Below are 27,500 nucleotides of genomic sequence, written 5' to 3'. Positions count from 1 at the left end.
GACTGGTTAAGGCAAGAATGAATGGTTTATACGGCACTGAGATGTATAGCTATTTGCCACACTCATATTATTGCATTGGGAGTAGGAATATAAGTACAAGTATGACATTAAATCATATATTTCCAATTGTCAATCTTTGCATACAATTTATGCTTGGGGCGACGAAAAGACCGGCGACGAAAAGTCGCGGGGACGAAATGTCGCGGCGACGAAACGTCCGGCGACGAAAAGTCGGCGACGAAAAGTCCGGCGACGAAAAGACGGCGACGAAAAGTCGTGCACCCCATATATATATACATACATACATACATACAAACATACGTACGTACGTACGTACGTACATGCATATGTACGTACGTACATGCATACATATAGCAAGGGCTCTTTCCCCCTTACCAGGGAGGTAGCCAAAGTCAAAAGGCTCAATTCCACAACCATCCATTCTACTCCCATTCAACTCCCATTCAACTCTTTTCTTGGCTCCTCCTGGATGACGGGTCATCCCTGCATCTCGCCCACTGCCCTGGGTCAGAAACAATGCAGCAAGGCGCAGCACATCCACAGCAAAGCCGCGTCGTTTAATCGGCGACCCCTCCCTCTCCTTCCCCTTATGCAGAAACATTGAAGACGGGGAGAAATCCCTTCTGGCTGCGTCAAAATATCATTCACACATAACCACTCCTTAACTTCCTCCTTCACGGTCTCAAAGCCCGTGGGAATGACACTTCTAAAAAAAAAAAAAAAAAAAAAAAAAAAAAAAAATCCCCCATCCCCGCACCCACGCCCTCCCTCTTCATACTGGGTCAGTTCTTGTCAATTGTTGCGAATTCGATAATTATCATTAAAGAGACGAATAAGTACAGTATTCTAGACTTAACTAAGAACATTTAAGCGACATGTCTAACTGGTTGAACTTCTCTTAGTTTGTCATTCAGCTTCTTAATATCTGACAAGAATTGGCCCAGACTTCGGTGACACCCCTACGGACCAGGGCTACGTAGTCTTTGGTGATTGGGAAGTAAGTCCACACTCTGAAATATTTGTATATTGAATGAAATTTCGCTGTTGTCTCGGAGTCTGCATGACTTGGGAAGACTTGTATCGAGCGAACAGTGTCAGCATTTGTTACTCACCCCTTCACTTGTAGCAACATTATATATATATATATATATATATATATATATATATATATATATATATATGTGTATGTGTGTGCGCGTGTATTTGCGTGTGTGTGTGTGTGTGTGTGTATGGTATATAATATATTAGGCGCAGATTCTCACATACACACAGTTGATCACAACAGATTGGTGTCAGATTGCTGTTCTGTTGAACTGTGTGTGTGTTTGTGTGTGTGTGTGTGTGTGTGTGTGTGTGTGTGTGTGTAATTTTTTCTGACTCTTTGATTTCATTCCGCTGAAAAAGGTTTTTCCATTGGCAAAATACTTAAAATCGTCTCATTTATCTTTTGGCCACGACTTGGACATTCGTTTTGGTTTAGATGAAGATGTTTTATTCAGCTGAGGGAAGAACTCTTCCCACCACCCTGATGGACGAAATGGAGCATCAATAAGAGAGAGGAATTATTATTATTATTCTTTTTTCCTCGCCGATGTATTTGAAGGACTTGCATACATCTTGTTGTACGGACGCTGTTATATACAAGGAGATTTATTTATTTATTTTTTCCCCATTTTCGTCTCTTATGTTTTCCTTTTTCTTTTTGTCCTTTTCTGTATTTTTCATCTCTGCGTGCTTTTTATTTTCATTTGATTTTTTTATTCTTCATTTCTTCATTTTTTCTTTCTGTCTTTTTTCGTTTCTTTTTGCAGAAAAAGTGGACGTTTTTCATTTTTTGGCTTTTCTGTCCCTTTGGGACCGAATTCAGACCGCGACATTTTCCCTCTATGGGAATTGCATGTCAGCCACCTGCCAGATGGTGGCTCTGGTCTTGGGTTTGGCGTCCAGCATCTTCCAGAGGATCTTCTTGAGAGCTTCTTGCTGTCCTTTGGAGAAGGTTTCTGGTAGGATGTTCTTGAAGGAGGGCCTTCCACGTTTGCAGCTCTGAAGGTAGTACTCCTTGCGGGACCCCCTGAAGCCCTCGGGGAGCTCCTTGAAGTAGGGAAGGTGTCCCGTGGACAGCTGGTATAGGACGCATCCCAAGGACCAAACGTCCGCCTTGCCTCCTGCGTACGGGTGCTTTGTCTTGTCCAGGACCTCGGGAGACATGTGCCAAGGAGTTCCCTGAACGGTCGTCATCTCGGGCTTGTAGGCGTTCGATGTCCTCGCCGAAGCACCGAAGTCGATGACCTTGACGACCTCCTCCTTGTCGTCGAGGACGACGTTGTCGGCTTTGAGGTCGAGGTGGACGAAGCCGTTCTTGTGCATAAAGGCCACAGCGGCCACGAGCTGCCTGGCGAAGGAGAGGACACGGGCGCCCCAAGCCAGGGAAGACGAAGAAGACGTCTGCCCTGAGAGAGTTCTCTTCTTCTTCGTGATGGTGGTGGTGAGCGTACCACCTGGGCAGTATTCGGTGACGACGATGGCCACGTCCTCGCTGATGGCGACGTCCAAGAGCTTGACGATATTGGGGTGCACAAGGGCTTTGAGAGCCTCGATCTCCTTCTCGGTCTCGTTAGCGCACGCCTTCCCTTTGAGGGGGACCTTGGCGACGCCTGTGCTACCCGTGGCCTTGTCTGAGACGACGAAGGTCTCTGCGAAGCCTCCAGAGCCCTGGGAGAACTGGACGTCGTAGTTGGCTCTGAAAGGTCTTCGGCTGGCCACTTCGATGGTCTCCGAAGTCGATGGAGACTCGTGACCGTCGACGTTCGAGATTCCTTCTGGACCCTTGATGTCTTCGTCGACGTCCTGTTTGTGATGTACCTCTTGAGTTGTTGTTTTCGGGGCTTTCACCTCTGACGGAGGTGGGACGGGGGTTTGGACTTCCCCGCGGAGGACTCGTTCGTCTTCTAGGTCCTCCTTGGTGCCTGAGCAGCAACTGAAGACGGACTTCAGGAGCAAGGCAACGCGGAGAGCGCAGCGGCGCGCTCGCGCGAAGTTGGTGACGGAAAGGCGTGTCATACCAACGACTTCGTACAAGTCGGGTCAGAGCGACGAATGGCATTCTTGGACGAGTCAGTCAACGCAGATTTGGACCTTCAACTCCCAGACGGTCACCCGCCCGAAGGAAGCTGAATTAGGCCGTGTGACGTCAGTTGACATTTTCAATCCTGGGCGGGACGCGAATTGGGATCGGCGATGGAATAGCGATCGAGAACAGTACCTCTGTACCGTGTGTGTGTGTGTGTGTGTATGTGTGTGTGTGTGTGTGTGTTTACCTAATTGTAGTACACAAGAAAGATGCTACGCTCGTGGGGCCCTGTTGCTTACCCTCTAGTTATCACATCTCTTTGGATGTATCACCTAGGCTGTCCTAACAGTTGCGCAATTGTTATACATCTTTCAAACTTTGTGTGTGTGTGTGTGTGTGTGTGTGTGTGTTTAATAATATTTTTACTTAATTGTAGTTTACAGGAAAGGAGCAACGCTCGTGAGGTCCTGTATCTTGCTCTCCAATTTATCATACCTGTGTTTGCGTGCGTGCTCGTATAAACGGATCACACACAAGGATTTGACATGACCTAACCTAATCTAACCTGAGCTAACCTAACCTAACCTAACCTGAGCTAAACTAACCAAATCTGACCTAACCTGATCTAAACTAACCTAATCTGACCTAACCTGAGCTAAACTAACCTAATCTGACCTAACCTGAGCTAAACTAACGTAACCTGACCTGACCTAACCAAACTTGAGTTAACCTAACTTGACCTAACCTAACTTGAGCTAAACTAACCTAACGTGACCTAACCATAGCCCACCCTGTCGTTATCATTGATGACAAATCCTCAGGTGACCCAAAAATAACAGAATTTTGTGAAAAACGAAAAAGAAAATGGGGAAGAGAAAACGGAGATGAAATAGGTCGCCTGGCGGCAGATATGGAGGAAGATGTAAAGTAGCACTCTTACGTCATCGTGAATGACGTCACAACGATGACGTGTTTTTTTTTTTTTTTTTTTTTTTTTTTTACTTTCAATTTCGCTGCGTTTTTTGTTTTTTATTTGCTTGTTTATTAATCAATTTATTTGTTGATATATTTTTGCCTCTTGTTCTCTTCTTCCAGCCATGAATAACTAATAGATGAAGTAAGTAATTATGTAAATAGGATATTAATCGAGCTAGTCTGACCTCGAGTAATTAATTTTATCATCACAACAGTAACCCACCTAGGACCCTCGTGATAACACTCATCACAACCTCTACGTTAACTTTAACACCTTCGTCAACCTCATCACAACCCTCATCACAGTTTTCATCACAACTCTCATCACATTTTTCATCACAATCTTAATCACAGTTCTCATCACAATTCTAATCACAACTCTTGTCACAGTTTTCATCACAACTCTCATCACATTTTTCATCACAATCTTAATCACAGTTCTCATCACAATTCTAATCACAACTCTTATCACACCCTTCATCACTCTCATCACAGCTCTCGTCACATCTCATCACAGCTGACGTCACAACCCTCATCACAATCCTCCTTACCATAACAACTTCAAAACCATTTTTTCAATTGGTGGCAACTCTCCATACAGTTCCACCTCCGCCTTTTACACACACACACACACACACACACACACACACACACACACACACACACACACACACACACACACACACACACACACACACACAACTCGTGGCGCAGATGGTAGAGTTCCCGGCTGCCACTACGGAGGTCCGGATTCGAATCCCGCCCAGGGCTGAAATAATATCATTATCCCTGTGCTGTGGGTTGTTGCTCCAACTCTCGTGGGCGGGGAGTCGTGTGTGTGTGTGTGTGTGTGTGTGTGTGTGTGTGTGTTTTGTGCGTGAGTGCGTGTGTGCGCGCGCGCGCGTGTAAGGTCACAGCATTACTCACAGATAGGTCATATATATATGAGCTCTGAGCTCTCTTCCGGGAGGGAAATAGCTGTCGATCACAAGTCCAACACGTGGTCCAAGACCATGGTGAATCACACACACACACACACACACACACACACACACACACACACACACACACACACACACACACACACACACACACACACACACACACACACACACACATACATTCTCCTGTCCTATGCAACACCCACTTGGCGTCATCTTGCCCATTTGTGTTGTTGTTGGTGATGATCTTTCAGGAAATGGGATTACGAGAGACGAAGGATGGATGTAGGACGTCGCAAAGGATACTAGTCCTTGTGGACGGGCGTCTTAAGGAGCGTTTTGCAGTTTACTCGTCTTATCGTGTTAGCTTCGTGTTAGCTCGTGTTGCGTCGTGTTACGTCGTGTTGCGTGAATCTCGGTACGTCACGTTGTTCCATGTCTCGTGCATTCCTCCCTCCCACACAGCCTCCTGGTCTCAGCCACCATCCAGCCCCCCTGGCTTTACGTTCCTGCAGCCACTCACAGCCCCCCTGCCCCCCTGTCCCCCTTCACACACACACACACACACACACACACACACACACACACACACACACACACACACACACACACACACACACACACGACTCGGTGGCGCGGTTAGTAGAGTCTCAGACTGTCAGCACGGGGGTGACGGCGGTACCTGGTTCGAATCCTGCCCAGGGCTGAAATTATTTCAGTATCGCTGCGCTTCGAGTCGTTACTCCAACTCTCGTGGGCGGGGAGTTGGGTGTGTGTGTGCGTGTAAGGTCATAGTATTACCCATAGATCGGTCATACGAGCTCTGAGCTCTCTTCCGGGAGGGAAATAGCTGTCGATCACGAGTCCAACACGTGATCCAAAGACCAAGGTGGATCTCACAAACACACACACACACACACACACACACACACACACACACACACACACACACACAGGCACTTGTCCTCAAGACTCCTGTGCTCTTCAGCGGTGAGTTCCTTCGTAGGAGGTTTTGTGTTTTCTTCCTCCACTTTGTCGTCCAATTAAGACTCTTTTGCAAAATAGATAAATAAAATAAATAAATAAAAAGTAAAATAAGATAAAAAATAAGATAGAAAAAATAAATTATATTAATAAAATGAAGATGAATATATATGTAAAAATATGAATAGGTGAATAAATGAATAAATGTATAAAGAACGAATGGATAAATAATGTATAGATAAAAAAGAAAGAAGAAATGAGTGGAATAAGATAATCAACTGAGATAAAGATATCGGAAAACTAACAGTAGATGGATGACAAAATAATAATAGATCCACTTTTTCGTCATGGACTTCAATTTCGGTCCTTTTCCACCACAGAAAGGGCGATAAATAAATAAATAAATAAATGAATAAATAAATAGAGTCTTTCTGTACCAAGAGTCGTCGTCGTCTCATTAAGCAGGAGCCTCACCTCCTCCTCTGGGCCCAAGAAAGGAGGAGGAGGAGGAGGTGGAGGGGGGAAGAGGAGGAAGAAGTGGAGGAGGAAGAGCAGTAGGTGGAGAGGGGGAGGAGTAGGAAGGTGGAGAGGAAATGATCGAGGAGGAGAGGAAATGATCGAGGAGGAGAGGTGAAGAGGGGGAGGGAGAAGAGGAGGAAGGGGAGGAGGAGGAGGAAGGTGGAGAGGAAATGATGGAGGTGAAAAAGGGGAGGGAGAAGAGGAGGAGGAAGGTGGAGAGGAAATGATGGAGGAGGTGAAGAGGGGGAGGAGGAGGAGGAGAGGAAATGATGGAGGAGGAGAGGTGGAGAGGGGGAGGGAGAAGATGAGGAAGGGGAGGGGGAAGAGGACGAAGATATGAAGAAGGACAAGGAGAGAGAGGGAGGAGGAGGAGAAGGGGAGGAGGAAGAGGTGGAGGTTAGAGGAGGACAAGGAGAGATGGAAGAGGAGGTGAAGGATCAGGAGAGAGAAGAGGAGGACGAGGAAGTGGAGGAAGAAGACCCACATACATATACATACAAGCTTAGACACACACACACACATACGTACGTACATACATACATACATACATACATACATACGTACATACATAGATACGTAAATACATACATATATGCATATATACATGCATACGTAAATACTCGTACATACATATCATACATACATAAATACGCACATACATATATGCACACATACATAAATACGCACATACATATATGTATATATACATAAATACACACATACATACATATATGCATACATACATAAATACGCACATACAAACACAGCAGGGAAGGAGTACGACGGTTGGATGCACGTCAGGAACCATCTTGTCCTTATCGATGGGCCGAGTATGCCAGTCAGTCAGCATTGACGACCGATGATGTGTCCGAGAGAGAGAGGGAGAGAGAGAGAGAGAGAGAGAGAGAGAGAGAGAATTATATTTTTAAATTATTTTTTCTAATAATTTGTTTATTTAATTTTATTTTATTTGTTATTTATTCATTTATATATTTTTAGCCCCTTTTGGTACATCAGTGGTATGGTGCTGTGATGAGTCGTATGTTTTCGGGCTTGAGAGACAAGTGCCATTAGGTCTGTTTTAAGCCCATTTCCTTTAAAGATTTGGTCTCATTGCCTTAGCCCATGATGGAAAGGCCATTTTTTTTAGCCCAGGTTAATTTGTTTATCGAGTTTTCAACATTTATGAAAAAAAAGGAAAATGATCAATCCCAAATATTCTCTCTTTCCTGTCTCTGCTCTCTCTCTCTCTCTCTCTCTCTCTCTCTCTCTCTCTCTCTTATAAGTACGCATCCACCTAACTCTCCTTTATGTACACCTCTACTACCCTGATTCTTTATCTACTCCCTACTTTTGTCCTCCCCATTCCTCCATTTTCCAAAAAATTCCACATTTATCCTACTCCCTTTCCTTCCCAATTTCTTCCCCTTTCTATCCTCCACATTTATCCTACTCCCTTTCCTTCCCAATTTCTTCCCCTTTCTTCCCCCATCGTCCCCTCCTTCCATCCTTCCTCTCCCCTTCCCATCTCCTTCCTTCATTTCCCCTTCCCATCTCCTTCCTTCCTCTCCCCTTCCCATCTCCTTCCTTCCTCTCCCCTTCCCTCTTCTTCCTCCCTTTCCCCTCTTCCTCCTCCCTTTCCCCTCTTCCTCCTTCCTCCCCTTTCCCCCCTTCCCTCTTCAGCATCTCCTCGGCAGATTCCACCCATTCTCGACTGCGGGGGGGTGTCTCTCTCTCTCTCGCATTCTGCCTCCCAAACCTGCTCTGCATCTGCTAGCGCCACGACATTCTCCCCCGCTGAGATTATGCTCCCCTCCTCCCCCCCTCCCCCTCCCCTCTCCCACCTTCCGTAGTCTAGTCCGCATCTACTCCTTCCACTCTACTACTATTACCACCACCATCATCATCATCACCACCACCATCGTCATCATCATCACCATCATCATCATCATCATCATCATCATCACCACATCATCATCACCATCATCATCATCAATCATCATCATCATCATCATCATCATCATCATCATCATCACCACCACCACCATCATCACCATCATCACCACCATCATCACCACCACATCACCACATCACAACAATCATCGTCATTATTATCATCACCACAATCATCACCATCATCACCACCACAACCATCACCATCACCACCACCATGACCACCATTACTACTTACCAACTACCAATATATTTGTTACTACTACTACTACTACTACTAATGGCGTTCCACCCCCCCCTTCTTCATCCAATAAGATATCGTGGATGAAGAGAGAGAATTGGGGCGAATTTCGTGACGCGCCCACATGAAGATTTCTCGTTAATCGGGGACGCAAGATTACACTCACGGGGATTCCCCCCCCCCCACTCTCTCTCTCTCTCTCTCTCTCTCTCTCTCTCTCTCTCTCTCTCTCTCTCTCTCTCCTCGCTTCCTCCAAATCCGACCGGCGCACCCCCCCCCTCTCGCTTAGACCATCTCTACTAGTTACCTCCTCTATCTCCTCTTCATCCTCCTCATCTTCCTCCTCTACTTCATCCTCCTCTTCATCCTCCTCTTTCTCCTCTTCATCCTCCCCCTCTTCATCCTCCTCTACTTCATCCTCCTCCTCTTCCTCCTCTGCTTCATCCTCCTCCTCCTCCTCCTCCTCTCCCACCTCCTCTTCTTCCTCTTCATCTTCCTCCTGCATCTACTCATTCTCCTCCATGTCCTCCTTTTCCTCCAGCTCATTTTCCTCCACTTCCTTTCCCACTTCCTCCTCCTCTTCCTCGTCCTCCTTCTCCCCTTCCTCCTCCTCCTCCTCCTCCTCCTCCTCTTCTTCCGTTTCTGGTTATCGGTTTTCGTTCGCTTAGTGGTGAGGGAAGAACCGCTGAAATCCTTTCTCTCTCTCTCTCTCTCTGTCTGTCTGTCTGTCTGTCTCTCCTACTTGGGTCCTCCTTAGCGCGAGTCTGGGTCGTATGGTGGTTTGTGGGGATTAATTTCGCATGTGTGTCTTACTCCGGAGAACGTCTACTTGTTGACCCTTCACATTAATGAGAATCTCCAACAGTATTATGATTATTGATACTATTTGTTATCATATTATTATTATTATTATTATCATTATTATTATTATTATCTATTATTATTATTATTATTATTGTTATTATTATCATTATTATGTATTATTATTATTGTTATTATTATTATTATTATTATTATTATTATTATTATTATTATTATTATTATTATTGGTGATGCAGGGATGACCCGTCATCTAGGAGGAGCCAAGATAAGAGGGAGGGAAGGGGGTTGAATGGGAGTGGAGTATGTGGGGATGGAAGGGGTGGGAGTGGTTTTTATGCCTTTATTTTTTGGCTACCTCCCTTGTATGGGGGAAAGAGCCCTTGGTATATGTATGTATGTATTATTATTATTATAATTATTATTATTATTATTATTATTATTATTATTATTATTATTATTAATATTTATTTATCTATTTTGTGTTTGAAAAAGCCGTTGGTATATGCATGTATCATTAATATGATTATTTATTTGTGTGTTTGTGTGTGTGTGCGTGCGCGCGCCTCGTTCACACTAAGAATCCCTAGACCCCTCCTGAGTGACATGGGGACCGTAGCCGGTTACATGGGGGGCCTTGGCTTGCCTGCAAGAGAGAGACTTGGGGCAACGGATGTATTGATTGATCTCCCGTCGCTCGTCATTGGCCACCCAGTGCATATGGGGAGTTCCCTGGGAGTTCCCTGGGAGTCAGGCAGACTCGTGGATTACTGAGAAGAGGAGGGAGAAGGGAGTGGGGCATTGGGTGGAGGGGGGTGGTTGAAGGGGAGCTTTTATTATTATTATTTTTATTCATTTTTATTTATTTTTATTTATTTTTATTTATTTATTTATTTTGCATTGTTCCCCGACACTATGTACTGTAGATTGTACTTACTGTTTAGAATATGCTTATCCGTAATAGTTTCGCAGAGTGAAGCTACATTTCCTTAATTACAAATTGTAAATCATCTGGGTTTTTTTATTCATTATGGTTATGTATTTGTTTTTATTTGTTATCATATTTCATTTTGTATTATTTGTTTTTATTCTATTGTATCTTTATTATTTATTCGTTTATTTTCTTTATTTTATATAATTATTATATTAGTTATGATTTTCATTTATTTGTTTTTCTGTTTATTTATTTTTGTTCCACATGGCAGGCTCCTCACGCCGAATGACTTCCCTTGGGGGCACCGCCATATTGGTCCCCCCCCCCCTCCCGTTCCCAAATTTTTCCCGATGATTAGGCCCGCGTTTCACGTCGCTGCTCTTCCCTAGTGCGCGCGTGGAAACTCCCACAGTGGGTGTGGGGGTGAGGATGGGTAACGTGACTCTCTTGGTCGTCGTCGTTGCCCATCAAGTGTCTGATGTAAATAGAGAATAGAAAGCGCTCGCGCGCACACACACACACACACACACACACACACACACACACACACACACACACACACACACACACACACACACACACACACACACACACACACACAGAAAGAGAGAGAGAGTTACACACACACACTAAACACATACAGAGAAACACACACACACACACAGGGAGAGAAAGAGAGAGAGAGAGAGAGTCGCATACACACACAGAGAAAGACACACACACACACACACACACACACACACACACACACACACACACACACACACACACACACACACACACACACACACCCGCACAGACACAGAGCGAAAGAGAAAGAGAGAAGCTAATGAAATGGCGACTTGGGTTCATAGAGAATCTGCTGGTCATAGAGAGAGAGAGAGAGAGAGAGAGAGAGAGAGAGAGAGAGGCTAATGAGGAAGTGGCGGAAAGATAGCCCAATGTGATAATCCCTTATCGTCAACAACAACAACGTCATCATTTGCCAGTCACGGGTGCAAATGATGACGTAGCTGTTCCGGGTGGACCGTTTTCTTTGTGGTCTTGGCGACAGAGAAGAAAAGCAGGAGACAACGTGAACCGTTTGCTGCAGCTGTTGACGATAAAGGGTTATCACACTGAGCTATTTTTCCTCCTACCTCCGATTCATCGGCGGTACCGACCACCTCCAGCAACTTTTTTTTTCCGCCGTCAGATCACTCTCTGGCGAACTATTTTTCTCAACAAAAATATGTAAAATGTTATTTCTTATGCTGGAGGAAAATTATTTTCCTTCAGCATATTAGATACCTTCCCGAAAACTGCCGACAGCAAATTTGCTCCGACAGTCGAAGGAAAAGTAGCCCAGTGTGATAGTCTCAAGTCTACTCTTCCGTCCACAATGAGGTCCAGAATTTATTTATTTATTTATTTATTTATTTAAGTGAAGCGGCCTTGCTGTTATTGTGCTGTGTCTTGCTGTGGGCGTGCTATGTCTTGTTGAGGATGTGCTATGTCTTGCTGCATTGCTTCCGGCCCAGGCGGTGGGCAGGAGTCAGGGATGACCCGTCATCCACGAGGAGCTAAGATGGGAGTGGGAGGGGGAAAGGGGTGGTGGAATGGGTGGGAGTGGGTACGTGCCTCTGACTTGGCTACCTCCCTTATAAGGGGGAAAAAGCCTTTGGTACTTTAGATAGATTATTTATTTATCACGCGTTTACGAATTTTGTTTATTTACTTGTCTACCTATTTGCAACTTGTTCACGAGCGGTAATTTTATTATATATTTATTCATTTGATAAATATATATATATATATATAATATATATATATACAGTATATATATAATATATATATATATATATATATATATTTCTAAGGTGTATTTGTTTATTTGTGTGTCAGAGTCCGTTTAGATTTACGAGATGGATTAAGCGTTAAAGGGAACGTAATTAGTAACAATTTATCTGGATATCGCGTGTACTGTACAGTGAATTTGCATGAATAGGCAATTTGGGAAGATTGATCTCCATATACAGTAGGAGAGGCAATCATCTGTGAAAAAAAAATCATACATTATATGCATTTACTTAGGTTTATTATTTTTTATTTTGTTATAATTTCTATCATATCTTGTTTTATAGTTTTCATTTTATTTTATCTTGTTTATTTTATTTTTGGAAATGCGAGTGAGACTAGAAATAATGGTCTCAAACTGTCAGGAAGTAGTTTTGATTTCGGACAACTTCGCCAACGGCGTAGTTAAGGAATGGAATAAACTTCCTGCAGAGGCGGTACAATGTACTGTACTACAGTTCGAAGTCTTAAGATTCACTCACATATCCTATAATACTTGCCATTTTTGCATATTTATTATTATTTATTTATTATTATTTATGTTTATTCTCATTTTCTATTTTTTTTATTTATACATTATTTTTCTGTTTACTATTTATCATCATATATTTATTTTATTGATTTATTTACCAATTTATTTATTATTATTTTCCCAGCTTCCGACCTAGTTATGGACCGAAAGGCCTTGTATAGGTATACTCCTTCTTTCTAATCCTTTGTAATCCTTTGTGAGCTTTACACAATCGCGCGAAGGGCTGGCGATGTTTGGCAACCCTCCCCTGTTCTCATCCTAACGCTCTCCTCCCGTGTTGTTACTGCAAAGTAAACACACGGGGCATCCGATGAAGCGTCTTAATGTGCCGTACCAGGGACTTGAATGTGTTTATGTTGGAGATTGTACAGGCACCACTCCGCACTTTAGCTGTGTCAGGTTGATGTGACGGGGGTCTGTGTTGATAATGAAGACCGAGTTCAGTACCCACCCAGCGATTTTTTTTTTTTTTTTTTTTTTTTTTTTTTAAGATTTTTTTGGTTTTCGTTGTTTATGAAGTGTTTTAGATGTTTTATTTTTTTGTTTTAGATGTTTTTTTTTTACTTTTTATTTCTTTGCGTATTCTGTTTATTTTACCTTTTTTGTTTATTAGTAATCAAAGCAATGCCTTTCTGACACAGAGTAATCGTTTGGTTATATTTTATTTATATTTTATTTTAATTTTACTGCAAGAGTAAGGACGCTTTATCAAAACAAGTATAATCATTTTTTTAAATGATGTCTTACATGACATGGGTGTTGGCCAATTTTGTCGTGAAATTAGATAAAACATCATTATCATCGTCATTATCATCGTCGTCGTCATTGTCATCATCATCATCCTCGTCGTCATAATCATCGTCATCATCGTCGTCATTGTCATCATCGTCATTATCATCATCATCATCATTATCGTCGTCGTCATTGTCATTATCATCATCAGTCATCATCATCATCATCAACGTCATAATTATTATCATCGTCGTCGCCAGTCATCATCATCATCGTCATCGTCATAATCATCATAATAATCGTCATTGGCATAATCATCACCATCATCATCATCATTATCATCATCATCATCATCATCATCATCGTCATTGTCGTAATCATCGTCATCATCATCATCATCAATTGAGAACAAGATAATTAGGTCTGAATCACCTGGCCACTTGTGTTTCTTTTCCTGTGGCACGGCTGTGAGACATGGACATCGAATGCTAACTTTAATTAAGAGACATCTCGATGTCTGTGGAACTAACGGTGGTATTCTTGAAAAAAAATCTTTCCTTATATAAATCTTACATAAATCCTTGTAAAGGAAAAGTTTATATAAGGAAATATTTTTTGTTTACCACCGTAAGATTCTTACGGTGGTATTCTTAAGAAAAAATATTTCCTTATATAAATTTATCCTTGGAGAGGAAAGATTTATGTAAGGATTTTTTTTTTTTTTTTTTTTTTAGAATACCACCGTAAGTACCTTTGGAGAATCATGAGGTATCGCTGGAACGACCTCGTATCAAACCAGAAACTATACTACAAGACTGATTCTGGACTTTCTGTTAAATAAAACTCCAGTAAAGAATTTCAGGAATCTAGTTGAGATGATTAAGATTATACAATTCTTAATTGTTTGTTTAATGTGATAGGTCTCTACCTGTTGCGAGGGAGTTATAAGGTTGCACAATTGTTCGTGTCTCGGAAATGTGGTTGACCGCTTTTGGTAATGAAAGACGAATCATTATTTCATGGAACGAGAGTTGAGGGGAGAAATCCAGCTGTGATTAGTGTTACTATTTGTCGTTGTTCTTGTTGATGTTTAGTGGTACTATTGCTGGTACTATTTATTATTTCGTCTGGAATAACCACCGTTTCTGTTCTTTGGGGTAATGCCGCATCAAAGAGGTGTAGTCACCGAGGTCAGTAGACGTTAGTGTTCAACATTTTCTTCTACTGTTAGCAGTAACTCCCCAAAACGAGAGAGAGAGAGAGAGAGAGAGAGAGAGAGAGAGAGAGAGAGAGAAGTAGGGAGTAGGATCATGGGAATTGAAAAGATGTAGCGATCCTGTGGTTCCATGTCTTGGGTCCCTAAAACCCTGGGGGACCACCAGGACTTCCCAGTAGTATTCACAGTCAGAAACATTAGTGGCAATTACTGTATACTTAGCGATTAAATTTAACGTTCAAGTGGTGTACAGAAGGCCAAGGAACAGTAATACATAAACATGGGCAAGTACGAGAGAATAAGCTGGGAGTCTCCACAGTCTGAAAACTGGCAGTGGATGCAACATGGCTAAGTTCAGCGTCTACAGAAAGCCAAGGAACAGCAGTACATAAACCTAGGCGACTATAAGAGAACAAGTCGGAAAGTCTCCAAGTCCGAACTGACAGTGCATTAACACTTAAGTTCAGCGTTCAGGTGGTCTACAGAAGGCTAAGGAACAGCAATGCATAAACATGGTAGACGTGAGAGAACAAGTTGGAAAGTCCACCCGGTCCGAAAACTAGACGCAATACGATTTCCAGGAAGGTAAAGGACAGCATTACATAAACATGGGGATACGTGAGAGCATAGCTTGGGAATTCCTGTAATAAGCCATGTATACCTGTGTCGTGAAGGACAGGTTATGAGGTGCTGTTTTGTCCTCGCTGGTCGACCGCAGAGGAAGAGATGCGGAGGAAAGAGAAGAGGAGAAAGTGGCTCAAACTGTGTTGCAGATTCTCATCTGGTCAGCCATCACGGTCATCAGCGTCACGTTGCATTGTGGGGCGGGGGAGAAGGGGGGAAAGGGGGTGGGGGAAGAAGGAGAGAGGGGGGTGGGGGGAAGAAGGGGAGAGGGGGGGTTCCTTGTGGGGAAGAGTACAGCGAAAACTTCTTTAAGACGACGAGGGAGTCGTCTCGTCAGCCGAATGGAAAAAGAACATAAAGAGGGAGACTGCAAGAGACCATAAGGCCTACACTAGGCAGTTCCATGTTCATTACCACCTATCATCCCCATCCATAGAATTATTTAACCTTCTCCTAAAACAACCGATAGTTTCAGCGTTCATTATTAAGTTTATTCCATTCGTTAACTACTCGATTGGTATACCAATTGAGGTGTTGGTTAGAATAAGATGTATAAGTTTGTGGTTAAGAGGTTTAGTAAGTCACCCTTATGAAACTCTCATTGAAGTTCTTTTTTATGAAATCGCCTGGTGTTGGCATAAAACAAAATACTCAAAGAATATTAAGGGTTTAGGGATGTGCCGATTAGGTAGGGGTGTGCCGATTAATCGGAATCGGCAAGATTTTTTTTGCGGAGGAGTGGGAATTGTTCTACAAAGAACAATCAAGGCTGTCGGATTTTTTGTAGTAAATATTCAGATAGAAGCAAGCGCAACCCAGCCAACACTGCTTATTTTGAATATGTTTCATCTACTTATTTATTTACTGTTCATTCTTTTTAACAAAATAGGTTAGTGTACCCCACTTCAGTCGGAGTGCATAATTTGGTTGTCTGTAATTGGATGGTTTTGTGATCTGTATTCACCCACTTGTAGTATACAGGAAAGGAGCAACGCTCGCGGGGTACCGTCTCAACTCTCTAGTTTATCATGCCTAACCTCAAATTCATGTACGTTTCCAACTTAAGTCTATATCCTTGATTTCCAATTATCATATTTAGATTTGAATTCGTGTATTGTTCTAGCTTAGGCTACATCATATTCTAAGCTGTTCCAAGTATTTATGTTTGTGTGTGTGTGTGTGTGTGTGTGTGTGTGTGTGTGTGTGTGTGTGTGTACCTTTGTATGGGCATATTGTGAGATATAGTGGGTTAGATGTTTGAGGTAAATATTGGTGGGTTGTTTTGGTGTGGTGGGTTCTGTTTGTGTGGGTGGGGGTGTAGTTTTAGCATTGTCGTGTCCTTCTGAAAATCTTTTTGTTCTTTTTCTGTCGAGTTGGTCATTTGAGGGTCTTGCTTGATCTTCATTAGGCTTAAGAAAGAAATAATAAACAAAACCTGGTTTACCAACAATGGTTAACGAATGGAATAAACTCAGGAACCATGTGAGTGCTGAATAAATTGGCTCTTTTAAGGGAATATTAGATAACTTTATGGATGGGGATGTCAGGTGGTCATGGGCATGGAACTGCCAAATGTAGGTCTTATGGTCTCTTGCAGTCTCCCCCTTTCTTATGTTCTTATGACATCACGAATATGATGTCTGTCATCATAAAACTTGTTCGCACGCTTGCCAACATGACGCCGTGGTAATTCTCGGAAAGGTTTGTACTCCTGTGGACAAAGTTGGTAACCCTGATGATAAATATATAAAAAATGGGTTCACCAGCATCTGGGGGCTTTGGAAACGGTCTAGCGAGTTTGACTGACTACCTAGTCCACTTTAGCCAAGGACTTCTGTCGATTTTGGTCAACTGGTCGCCAGTCTCAGACCCTAAAACGGGGTCTCGACCGATAAAGCCCATCTTCAGACCCAAGGACCCCCCCCCTCAGGTGCATAAGGTACGGTACCGTGTTTTAGGGATTTAGGGAATTCAGGGTGGTTTAAGGTCACTGGTCAGACATGCTCCGAGTCCAGAGAACTTCATGGGCGAGTGATTTGGCGGCGTTTAGGGCGGGTGGGTGGGTGGGGGATGAGGGGAAGTGGAGGGTGTGGATGAGGGGGTGGAGAGGTCTTGTTCCATCTCCACAGTAATGTCTCGACGGGTACGGATTGCACGGTGAGGCGAGGATGAGGCTGGATGGTTACGATAATGGTTTTTGGATGACGAGGATGAGTGCAGTGGCCTTTGGAGTGGTGTGGCTTGGGATGATTTGTGGTAATATTGGTTGGTAGGTGTTGGTTGGTATTTTAGTATGTGTGGGTTGCATGTGCGAGTTAATACACGCATACACACACACACACACACACGCACACACACATACACACGCACACACACATACACACGCACACACACACACACACACACACACACACACACACACACACATGGTTGGTAGAGTCCCCGACTGTTACTACGGCGGTCCGGGTTCGAATCCTGCCCAGGGCTGAAATAATTTCAGTATCGCTGCGCTGCAAGTCGTTACTCCAACTCTCGTGTGCGTGTAAGGTCATACCATTACCCACAGATCGGTCACATATGAGCTCTGAGCTCTCTTCCGAAAGGGAAATAGCTGTCGATCACGAGTCCAACACGTGATCCAAAGACCAAGGTGAATACACACACACACAATACATATACACACAATGTATCACAGACGTTGGAGTTCCTCTGAAGTCAGTAGAATTGATGACGTCACGGATTACAGATGGGCGGAGTTGGGAGTTGGTGTTGTGTGTCGGACAGGCGTCCGAAGACTGTGGGACGAAGATTAATGGGAATTTGGTATACCAGGTGGATTCCCAGTTCATTGCTCTAGTGTACCCAGACCGTATACCGTCTTATAACTCTGGTCCTCCGTATGAGTTATCTGGGGCTAAGCCGAAAATAAGTTGGGAGTTGATGAATGTAATTGGGAGTTGATGGATGTAATCTTAGTTTGTATTGTAGGGAGGCTAAACAATAGTAGTACATAAATATGGGGATGCATGAGAATTCCTTCTCCCCATGCGCATTTTTAGTTGTTGGGTGGATGAATATTTTAGTTCAAGTGAGGCTAACAGCAGTGCATAAGTATGGGTCATGTGAAAACCCTTATGCACATTTTCAGCAACTTTTGCGCAATCTGACGAGGAGCGAATTTGATTGGAGTGAGATTCTTCTGTTGTCGTGACGGTAAACTTGAAATGTGTAAGATTCGTTACAAGTATTCTGATATTATTGCCCATTTATCCTGTAAAGATAGCTTGTAGGAAAATGTAGAGAAGTCGAGAAGAAATTGTTTGATTGCATATCTTAGTGAAAGCCAAATTGTTTGATCGAAATTACAATGGCCTTAACAGAAAGTTTTTTTAACTTACAACTAATCATATGTTTGGATTCAGGGAAATCATTGTATAACAGGTAATCCCGTTGAAACGAATCTGCAATAGACAAGAAATGTGCATTTGTCGAACCTCGCTAGCACATGGTCTTGTATTAAACTGAATAAAATCGTTTGTCTGTAGCTCGGAACAAAATATTAAAGGTTCAACGCACGAAGCAATATTTTTACACGCTCATAGGAGAATTTGTTTTTTTTTCACAAAATAAGCGTAACATGTTCTCGCATGGACGGGCTCGAAGAATTATATATAATATTTTGTACTGTAGATGGTATTGAGGAGGAAGAACATATTTTTGTTAAAAAAAAAAAAACAATACAGTAGTGAGATTTCAGGATGAGCGAGTTAAGGAATGATTATGGTGACATTTGGCAACGTCGCGTTAGGCCGTCCAGTTGCAGAACGGGCGGGAATGCAGGAACGCACGCAACCTCGATAATGTGGTCACGACCTTTTGATCCTCTTGCATGGGCCAGAAGGTCTCTATCCAGCGTCTAGGATGGCGAACCAGACGTCTCAAGCTCAAGGAGCAATGTCAATGACAGTGGTTTGCGGGGAGAGTGGAGGGGATGGGAGGGGGTTGGGTGGGTTTGTACTCTGGCTGGAGCCGGGTGCGCGTCGTCGTCGTCGTCGTCGTTGTAAGCTACCTTCTGAGAGAAATGTCGACAGAATGAATCATGACGTTCACATTCGTGTCTGCTTCAGTAACTGTCACGTGTCACTTAACCCTTTCCTTTAACCCTTCTTCCACCCTTTACTGCATCCAGGACCACTACCTTCCCGTCCACAGTCCACCACCACCCTGGTCTGCTATCCTCTAGTCTAAAGTGAGATAAGTTTCCTGCTCGTTTCCTGCGTTCACCCACCCACCCACCCCCACCCACCAAAATTCCTCGGTTCCCCGCAAGTTGCTATCTGGTTAATAGTTCTCTCTCTTCCTCTCTTTCTCTTTATCTTATTCTGTCTCTTTCCTTATCTCTCCTTTTCCTGTTCGTGCTCATTACTTAACGGTTTCTTGGCCTCTCCTTCCTCCCCACCCTACCCCTCCACATGAGCTCGCCCGCGTCTGCTGTCCTTCTCTGTACGTCATCACAGCTCCCTCGCCCCATCTGCTCTCTTTTCGTCACCTTTCCTCGCTTCCTGGTTTCTCTCTTTTCTTCACGCCTCTCCGCTCTCTTCCCTCCTCCCCCACCCACCCCATGTCCTCCCTGTACACATATGTTATTTTTTCCTCCTCTTCATCCTCTTCCCCATCTTCCTCCTGTTTCTCTTCTTCCTTATCTTCCTTCTGTTCTTCTTCTTCCTCCTGTTCTTCCTCCTCCTCCTCTTCCCGTTCCTCTTCTTCCTCACCTTCCTCCCGTTCTTCTTCCTCTTCCTCCTGTTCCTCCTCCTTCTCCTCTTCCTGTTCCTCTTCTCCCTCACCTTCCTCCCGTTCTTCTTCTTCCTCTTCCTCCTGTCCCTCCTCCTCTTCCTGTTCCTCTTCTTCCTCACCTTCCTCCCGTTCTTCTTCGTCCTCTTCCTCCTGTCCCTCCTCCTCCTTCCTGTTCCTCTTCCTTCTCTCCTCTTTCGACCCTGATATCCACGTTCCGTTAACGTTTCTCGTCGCCATTTTTTTTACGTTATTTTCTCTTCCGCTTCTTTCCTCTCATCACGCCGTGACGTCCTTCTCCACCGTGCCGACCTCCCTTTGGCCCGGCGTGCATCCATTTTCATTCATTATGCTCATTTTTGGTCCCCATGTCTTCCACCATCCTGTCCTTTACCTCCTCCTCCTCCTCCTCCTCCTGTATTTCCCCCTAGACTTCCTTCTTCTCCTCCTCCTCCTCTATTTCCCCCTAGACTTCCTCCTTCTCCTCCTCCTCCTCTTCCTCCTCCTCCTCCTCCTCCTCCTCCTTTATTTCCCGCTAGACTTCCTTCTCCTCCTCCTCCTCCTCCTCCTCCTCCTCTATTTCCCCCTAGACTGTCTCCTTCTCCGCCTCCTCCTCCTCCTCCTCCTCCTCCTCCTCCTCCTCCTCCTCCTTTATTTCCCCCTAGACTTCCTTCTCCTCCTCCTCCTCCTCCTCCTCCTCCTCCTCTATTTCCCCCTAGACTTCCTCCTCCTCCTCCTCTTCCGCCTATTATTCTTGTTCTTCCTGTTCCTCATCCTCTTCCTCGTATTCCTCTTCTTTCTCCTTTTCTTCCTCCTCCTCCTTTCTCCCGTTCCTCTTCTTTCTTCTCTTCCTTTTCCTCCTCATCCCCCTCTTCCTCTTTTTCCTCCTCTTCCTCCACTTCCTCCTCGTCCTTCACCTCTTCCTCCCTTTCATCATCTTCCTCCTCTTCATCTTCTTCGTCCTCTTCCTCCTCTTCCTGTGCCTCTCACAAAATATCCTGCGCTGGTGGCGTAACGGGAAGCGTGCTGGTCTCGCGTTCGCTTGGTTGTGAGTTCGAATCCCGCACTCATCCCCAATTCCCATCAGTGACTGTCACCTGCCCCAACAGTCCAAGCGCATAATAGAACAAAGGTGACGGCTTCGGCCGCAGCCACTCAGCGCCTCCTGGCGTAGCCTCCTCACCTTCTCCAGTTTCAGTTGCCCCATCGCACCTCAAGCTTGAGGGGCAACTCCTTAACGACCAGCGCCACGTTGCCCCATTCCGCCTAAGCCTCCTTGCCCTTCCCTTCATTGCCTTGACCTCCCCTTCAGTTGCCTTCTACCCCCATCGTTGCCCTCCTCCTTCGTCCCCTTCACCCCTTCGGCGTTCCCCTTCACCCCTTCAGCGTTCCCCTTCACCCCTTCAGCGTTACCTTTCACCCATTCAGCGTTCCCCTTCAACCCTTCAGCGTTCCCCTTCACCCCTCCAGCATTCCCCTTCACCCCTTCAGCGTTCCCCTTCACCCCTTCAGCGTCCCCTTTCACCCCTTCAGCGTCCCCTTCACCACTTCAGCGTTCCCTTCACCCCCTCCTTCGTCCCCTTCACCCCTTCAGCGTTCCCCTTCACCCCTTCAGCGTTCCCCTTCACCCCTTCAGCGTTCCCCTTCACCCCTTCAGCGTTCCCCTTCACCCCTTCAGCGTTCCCCTTCACCCCTTCAGCGTTCCCCTTCACCCCTTCAGCGTTCCCTTTCACCCCTTCAGCGTTCCCCTTCACCCCTTCAGCGTTCCCCTTCACCCCTTCAGCGTTCCCTTTCACCCCTCCAGCGTTCCCCTTCACCCCTTCAGCGTCCCCTTCACCCCTCCAGCGTTCCCTTTCACCCCCTTCAGCGTTCCCCTTTCACCCCTTCAGCGTCCCTTTCACCCCTTCAGCGTCCCCTTCACCCCTTCGGCGTCTCACACACTTGTTCAGAAACTACGTGAGCACAAGTGTGTTTAATTAAGTATAACTTTCCAAAGATTGAGGTTTATGTCCATGTGTGCCTGCGTGTATATGTGATTCACAACCATGGTCTTGGATCACGTGTTGGACTTGTGATCGACGTCTATTTCCCCCCGCGGAAGAGAGCTCATGAGGTCATATATGATCGATCTATGGGTAATGCTGTGACCTAACACACACACACACACCCAACTCTCCGCCCACGAGAGTTGGAGTAACAAGTCACAGTGCAGCAATACTGAAATTATTCCAGTCCTGGGCGGGATTCGAACTCGAGTTAGCTGTTGCGAACGTTACCACTGCGCCGTCGAAACGTGTGTGTGTGTGTGTGTGTGTGTGTGTTTACATAATTGTAGTATACTGGAAATGAACTACGCCCTTGATGTCCTCTTTCTTCAACTATAATATTGGCTTGGTTATGGCTTTATGTTGGGTTATTATGTCTAAGCTATTCCAGAAACTGGTGCACCTACATATATATATATATATATATATATATATATATATATATATAATATATGTGTGTGTGTGTGTGTGTGTGTGTTTGCAGAAACCACTTGGAAAATAAAAGAATTGAATACCGAACGTTTTCGTCTATTCAAGACATCATCATGGTACAAAGAATGATGTCTTGCAAAATAGAAGAAAACGGTATTAATTTCTTTTATTTTCCAAGTGGTTTCTACATGTATTGTTATCACGTGTGTTCAGTGATTTGTTTTGCACACACACACACACACATTTCATATATATATATATATATATATATATATATATATATATATATATATATATATATATAATATAGACCTCGTGACTCGTCCTAAACGTGAGAGTAGAATTTGTACCTTTTATCACATTCTTTACATAAGTCAAGAGCATAAAACGTGCCAGAAATGACCCTTGACGGGGATTTGCTAGTCACCGTCTGTCTTCTTGACAGCAGCTTGCCCTTCACTCATGTTCACGTGCATCGATATTTCAGGAAATGCTTTATCCACGTCGTGAAGCATTTCCCAACCTTTTCCTACTCTAAGGGCACTTCCATGTAGCCAGTTCTAGACAGCCTAGCATCCCCTAACTCTAGTTAATGTTTCATTACTAGAAGAATAAAGGAGAGTGAAGTAATACATGTATTCAGCACCTCCCTAACTCTGGTTAATGTTTCATTACTAGAAGAATAAAGGAAAGTGAAGTAATACATGTATTCAGCACCTCCCAGCACCCCATAACTGATTAACGTCTCATTACTCGAAGAATAAAGGAAAGTGAATTACTCCCATGTATTCAGCACCTCCTAAAATTTATATCAGCACCCCCCAGGAGGTGCTAGCACCTCAGGTTTCTTAACGTCGACTTAGTGGGGTTTAAAGTCCCCACAATATGCCCCCAGAAACCACAGAAGTCGTCGATGGTGTGGTACCGTGTCAAATGCCTCTTCCGGATCCAGATATCCACAGTCCACCCAACCCTGTATTTGAGCAAAACCGTTCTCGGGCGGAAATAAAAAAAAAAAAACTTAGCAGGTTTTTATACGTAATATCTTCCGGGTCCAAAACCGAACTGGTTATACGCCAAATTGCTCTTCTCTTCAAGATAGTTTGACGTGTAATGCTCTCACATTGTGATTCATCATGGTCTTGGATCACGTGTTGGACTCGTGATCGATAACTGTTACCCTCCAGGATGAGAGTTCAGAGCTCTTATATGCAAGATCTATGGGTAATGCCGTGACCTCACACACACACGCACACACACACACACACACAAACACACACACACACACACACACACACACACACACACACACACACACACACACACACACACACACAAATCTTGCCCACGAGAGCTGGTGTGCCGGCTCGCAGTGCACCGATGCTGAAATTATTTCAGCCCTGGACGGGGATCGAACTTAGACCGCTGGATTAGCGGTTGCGAACGGTACCACTCTGCCGTCGAGCCGTGTGTGTGTGTTCGTGTGTGTGTGTGTGTGTGTGTTCGTGTATTCGTGACCCTAAGCGTTTCTTCCAAAGGTGTTCTTGCACACGCGCGCGTCAGCCGATACGTGACTGCGCATGCGCGCGCGCGTGAGATGTTCCCCTGTGTCGACGGCGAAGACGTGTGTGTGTTTTAATGCGTTCGTGAGTCGGTCACTGCACGTGGGGAGACGATGTTGTGACCGCAGCAGTTTCTGCAGGCGCGAGTTTGGGGGCTGTGTCTACAGTCGCGCAAGCGAATTTGCATGCAAACGTATGCGCCGGGCTAAGCATCCAGTCGTTCTGATCGAGGACCGATTTCTTCCATTATTTATTCGTTCATTAATCGTTTATTTATGTAATTGTTTATTTGTATGTTTATTTATTTAGTTTGGTTTTATTTCATAGTATTTTTTCGTTGGTGCATTGAGGCGCCTTTGTATTTTTGTTTTCTTTTTTTCTTTATATTTTCGTTGTCGACGTGTTTGATATTTCAGTATTTTCTCAGAAACGCACAATAACAGAGAACATTGGCGTCAGTTGATATGGGACGAATGGTAAAAGTATGGAATTTTTTTTTTCTTTTTTTTTTCTTTCTTTTTTTTTGGTGAAATGCCAGACGTGAGTAATTTTTTATGATCTGAAGAAAATTGTCCGGCGTTGGTCAGAAGAAAGTCTTTAAAGGTTTCGTTCAAGTAACAACAGATTCAGGAGTAATACGACTCTCTTCCTCTCTCTCTCTCTTTCTCTTTCTCTTTCTCTATCCCCTCTTCTCTCTTTCCATCTCTCTCTCACTCTCATTATCTCGCTTATTCACTGTCTCTACCTCTCTTATTCTCTCTCTCGGTGTCTGCCTCTCTCTCTCTTTCTCTCTCTTTCTCGCTCTCTCTTATTATCTCTTATTCACTGTCGCTACCTCTCTCTTATTCTCTCTCTCTCTTCCTTCTATCTCTCTTATTATCTCTTATTCACTGTCTCTACCTCTCATTCTCTCTCTCTACCTCTCATTCTCTCTCTCTCGGTCTCTCTACCTCCGCCTCTCTCTCATTTTCTGTCACTCCTTCTCACATTCTCTCTCCCCCCCCTCTATCTCTCTGTATCTCTCTCTGTCTATCGTATGTAGATTTCTTGTTTTCATCTCGGTCGGGCGACTCTGGGGAGAGAGAGAGAGAGAGAGAGCAGATGTTTTGAGTTCTGCGGTCAAACGACGGTGGTTCCAAAGTGAGAACAGTAATTGGTGAATGTGTGTGTGTACATGTATATATATGTATAAGTGTATATATATATATATATATATATATATATATATATATATGTATATATATATATATTTACATAGTAAAATGATAAGAGCGAATGTGTGCATTCATCAGGACATTTATGAACCGTCTCAAAGCTTTCGAGTTTAATAATAATAATAATAATGATGATAATAATAATAGTGATAATAATAATAATAATAAAAAGTAAATTATTACTTAGGCCAGGCAGTTAGCGTGTGGGGTCCTAACGAGTCCAAAGGCGGGGGTTCGATTCCTGACCACGGCGCAAAAGATTAAGAAGGAAATTCACAATCATTGGTTCCTAACCTTTGATAAGGCAACGTACTCTTGATCTTGGACAAGGTAGTTCGTGACGCGAAACGGAATCGCTCCTATTGTAGACGTCCGTGGCCAGGGATAAATCTTGGGAACAAAGAAGACGAATTTGTAATCTGTGTTACTTGTCTTTGGATAAGACTCGATACACGCAATACCTTTTGGGTCACCATATCCATCGTGTGTTTGTGTGTGTGTGTGTGATTCACCATGGTCTTGGATCACGTGTTAGACTCGTGATCGAGTTATTAACCTCCCGGATGAGAGCTCAGATATCGTATGACCGATCTGTGTGTATGTGTGTGTGTGTGTGTGTGTGTGTGTGTGTGTGATTCACCATGGTCTTGGATCACGTGTTAGACTCGTGATCGACAGTTATTAACCTCCCGGATGAGAGCTCAGAGATCGTATGACCGATCTGTGTGTGTGTGTGTGTGTGTGTGTGTGTACTCTTCACTTGTCATCTTTTCTTGCTCTGTTGGATGTGAGTCTTTGTTATGGTGATGAGAACACAAGTGATAAAAAGAACATAACGAATAGTTTTTTATTTTCAATCAGTCGAGACTAATTTGAGAGAGAGGTAGAGGGAGTGATAGAGAGAGGCAGAGAGAGAAATAGAGAGAGGGAGAGAAAGAGGTAGAGGGAGAGAGAGAGAGGTAGAGGGAGAGGTAGAGAGAGGCAGAGGCAGAGGGAGAAATAGAGAGGTAGAGGGAGAGCGAGAGAGAAAGAGAAAGAGGTAGAGGGAGAGAGAAGGGAGGGGAGAGAGAAATAGAAAGGGAGAGGGATAGATGTAGAGGGAGGGAGAGAGAGAGAGAGAAAGGGAGGGAGAGAGGTAGAGGGGGAGAGATAGAGGTAGAGGGAGAGAGAAAGGGAGGGGAGAGGGATAGATGTAGAGAGAGAGAAAGAGAAGGAGGGAGAGAGAGAAAATAAATGGATCTAGATTTTTTTTTTTTATTTGGGGAAAAGGTGTCGAGAGCTGGTAGCCCATATTGAGACTTAGGAGAACAGGTGGATTTGTGTACGATAATTGTTTGCAATGGTCATCTGGTTGATTGACGATCATCGTCTGAAGAAGAGAAAGAACAACTCGAACGCAGGGAGAGAGCCATCTGTTGGCGGCGTGTCTAATCTCTTTGAGGCTCTGTTCACACTAGCGGTTTCAAACCGCCGCGGTTTGAACCACGTCGGTTCAATGACGGTGTAAGTCAGTGCAGGCGTTCACGCACACCCGCGTAGTCTTTCCTTGACAATGCGGTACCGCCGGGTTCGAGTCGCTCGTGTGAATAGGGGCTGAAGGAGATTCGATGCACAGCCAACAGATGGGGTCTATCTCGCCCGCCCCCGGTTCTCCGAGCAAGTTCACTCGAGCAAGCTGTTCTGTGTTTGTAGGGCGTTCCGTATGGTTGGGGGAACGGTATCGCGCCGACAGAGAAGAAGGGAGGAGGGGCTGGGTTTCGGGTGATTGGGTTAGTTTGTGAAGTCGTTTTCGGGGCCAAGGATGTAGCGCAGCGACGCTCGGAATGCGGCGCTTCGGGAGAGGGGGGTCTTGGCTGCCTGGAAAGGAGAGAGAGAGAGAGAGAGAGAGAGAGAGAGAGAGAGGAGGGAGGGGGGAAGGGAGAGTAACAAGAGAAAATACATATGAAAATAAAAAAAATCCTCTTGCTAAAGCCAGTGCCCCCTGGGACCCCGATAATGTTTGGCGTACAAAGAGAGAGAGAGAGAGAGAGGGGGGGCATGAAGATGGTTGCAAGAGAGG

At 44.4% G+C, this 27,500-nt stretch overlaps 2 protein-coding genes across 7 annotated transcripts in view; one reads left to right on the top strand and one right to left on the bottom strand.

Moving 5' to 3' along the window:
* Positions 1-27,500, top strand: part of LOC143041405 (uncharacterized) — a 435,186-nt gene that overhangs the window by 83,425 nt on the left and 324,261 nt on the right. The gene's annotated exons all lie outside the window — the stretch shown is intronic.
* Positions 1,906-3,090, bottom strand: LOC143041684 (uncharacterized). Its single transcript, XM_076213690.1, has one exon. It carries the CDS (start codon positions 3,079-3,081, stop codon positions 1,906-1,908), a length of 1,176 nt encoding a protein of 391 aa, XP_076069805.1. The 5' UTR covers positions 3,082-3,090.

Source organism: Oratosquilla oratoria, chromosome 31 (genome assembly GCF_046742065.1).
Source record: "Oratosquilla oratoria isolate Oo_2021 chromosome 31, ASM4674206v1, whole genome shotgun sequence".
Classification (NCBI taxonomy): Eukaryota; Metazoa; Arthropoda; class Malacostraca; order Stomatopoda; family Squillidae; genus Oratosquilla; species Oratosquilla oratoria.
Note: the sequence above shows the minus strand (reverse complement) of the source record. Positions and strands in the feature narration are given on the sequence as shown.

Coding starts and splice junctions, on each gene's coding strand:
- LOC143041684 (XM_076213690.1), bottom strand. CDS start 3,081: ATGACACGCCTTTCCGTCACCAACTTCGCGCGAGCGCGCCGCTGCGCT.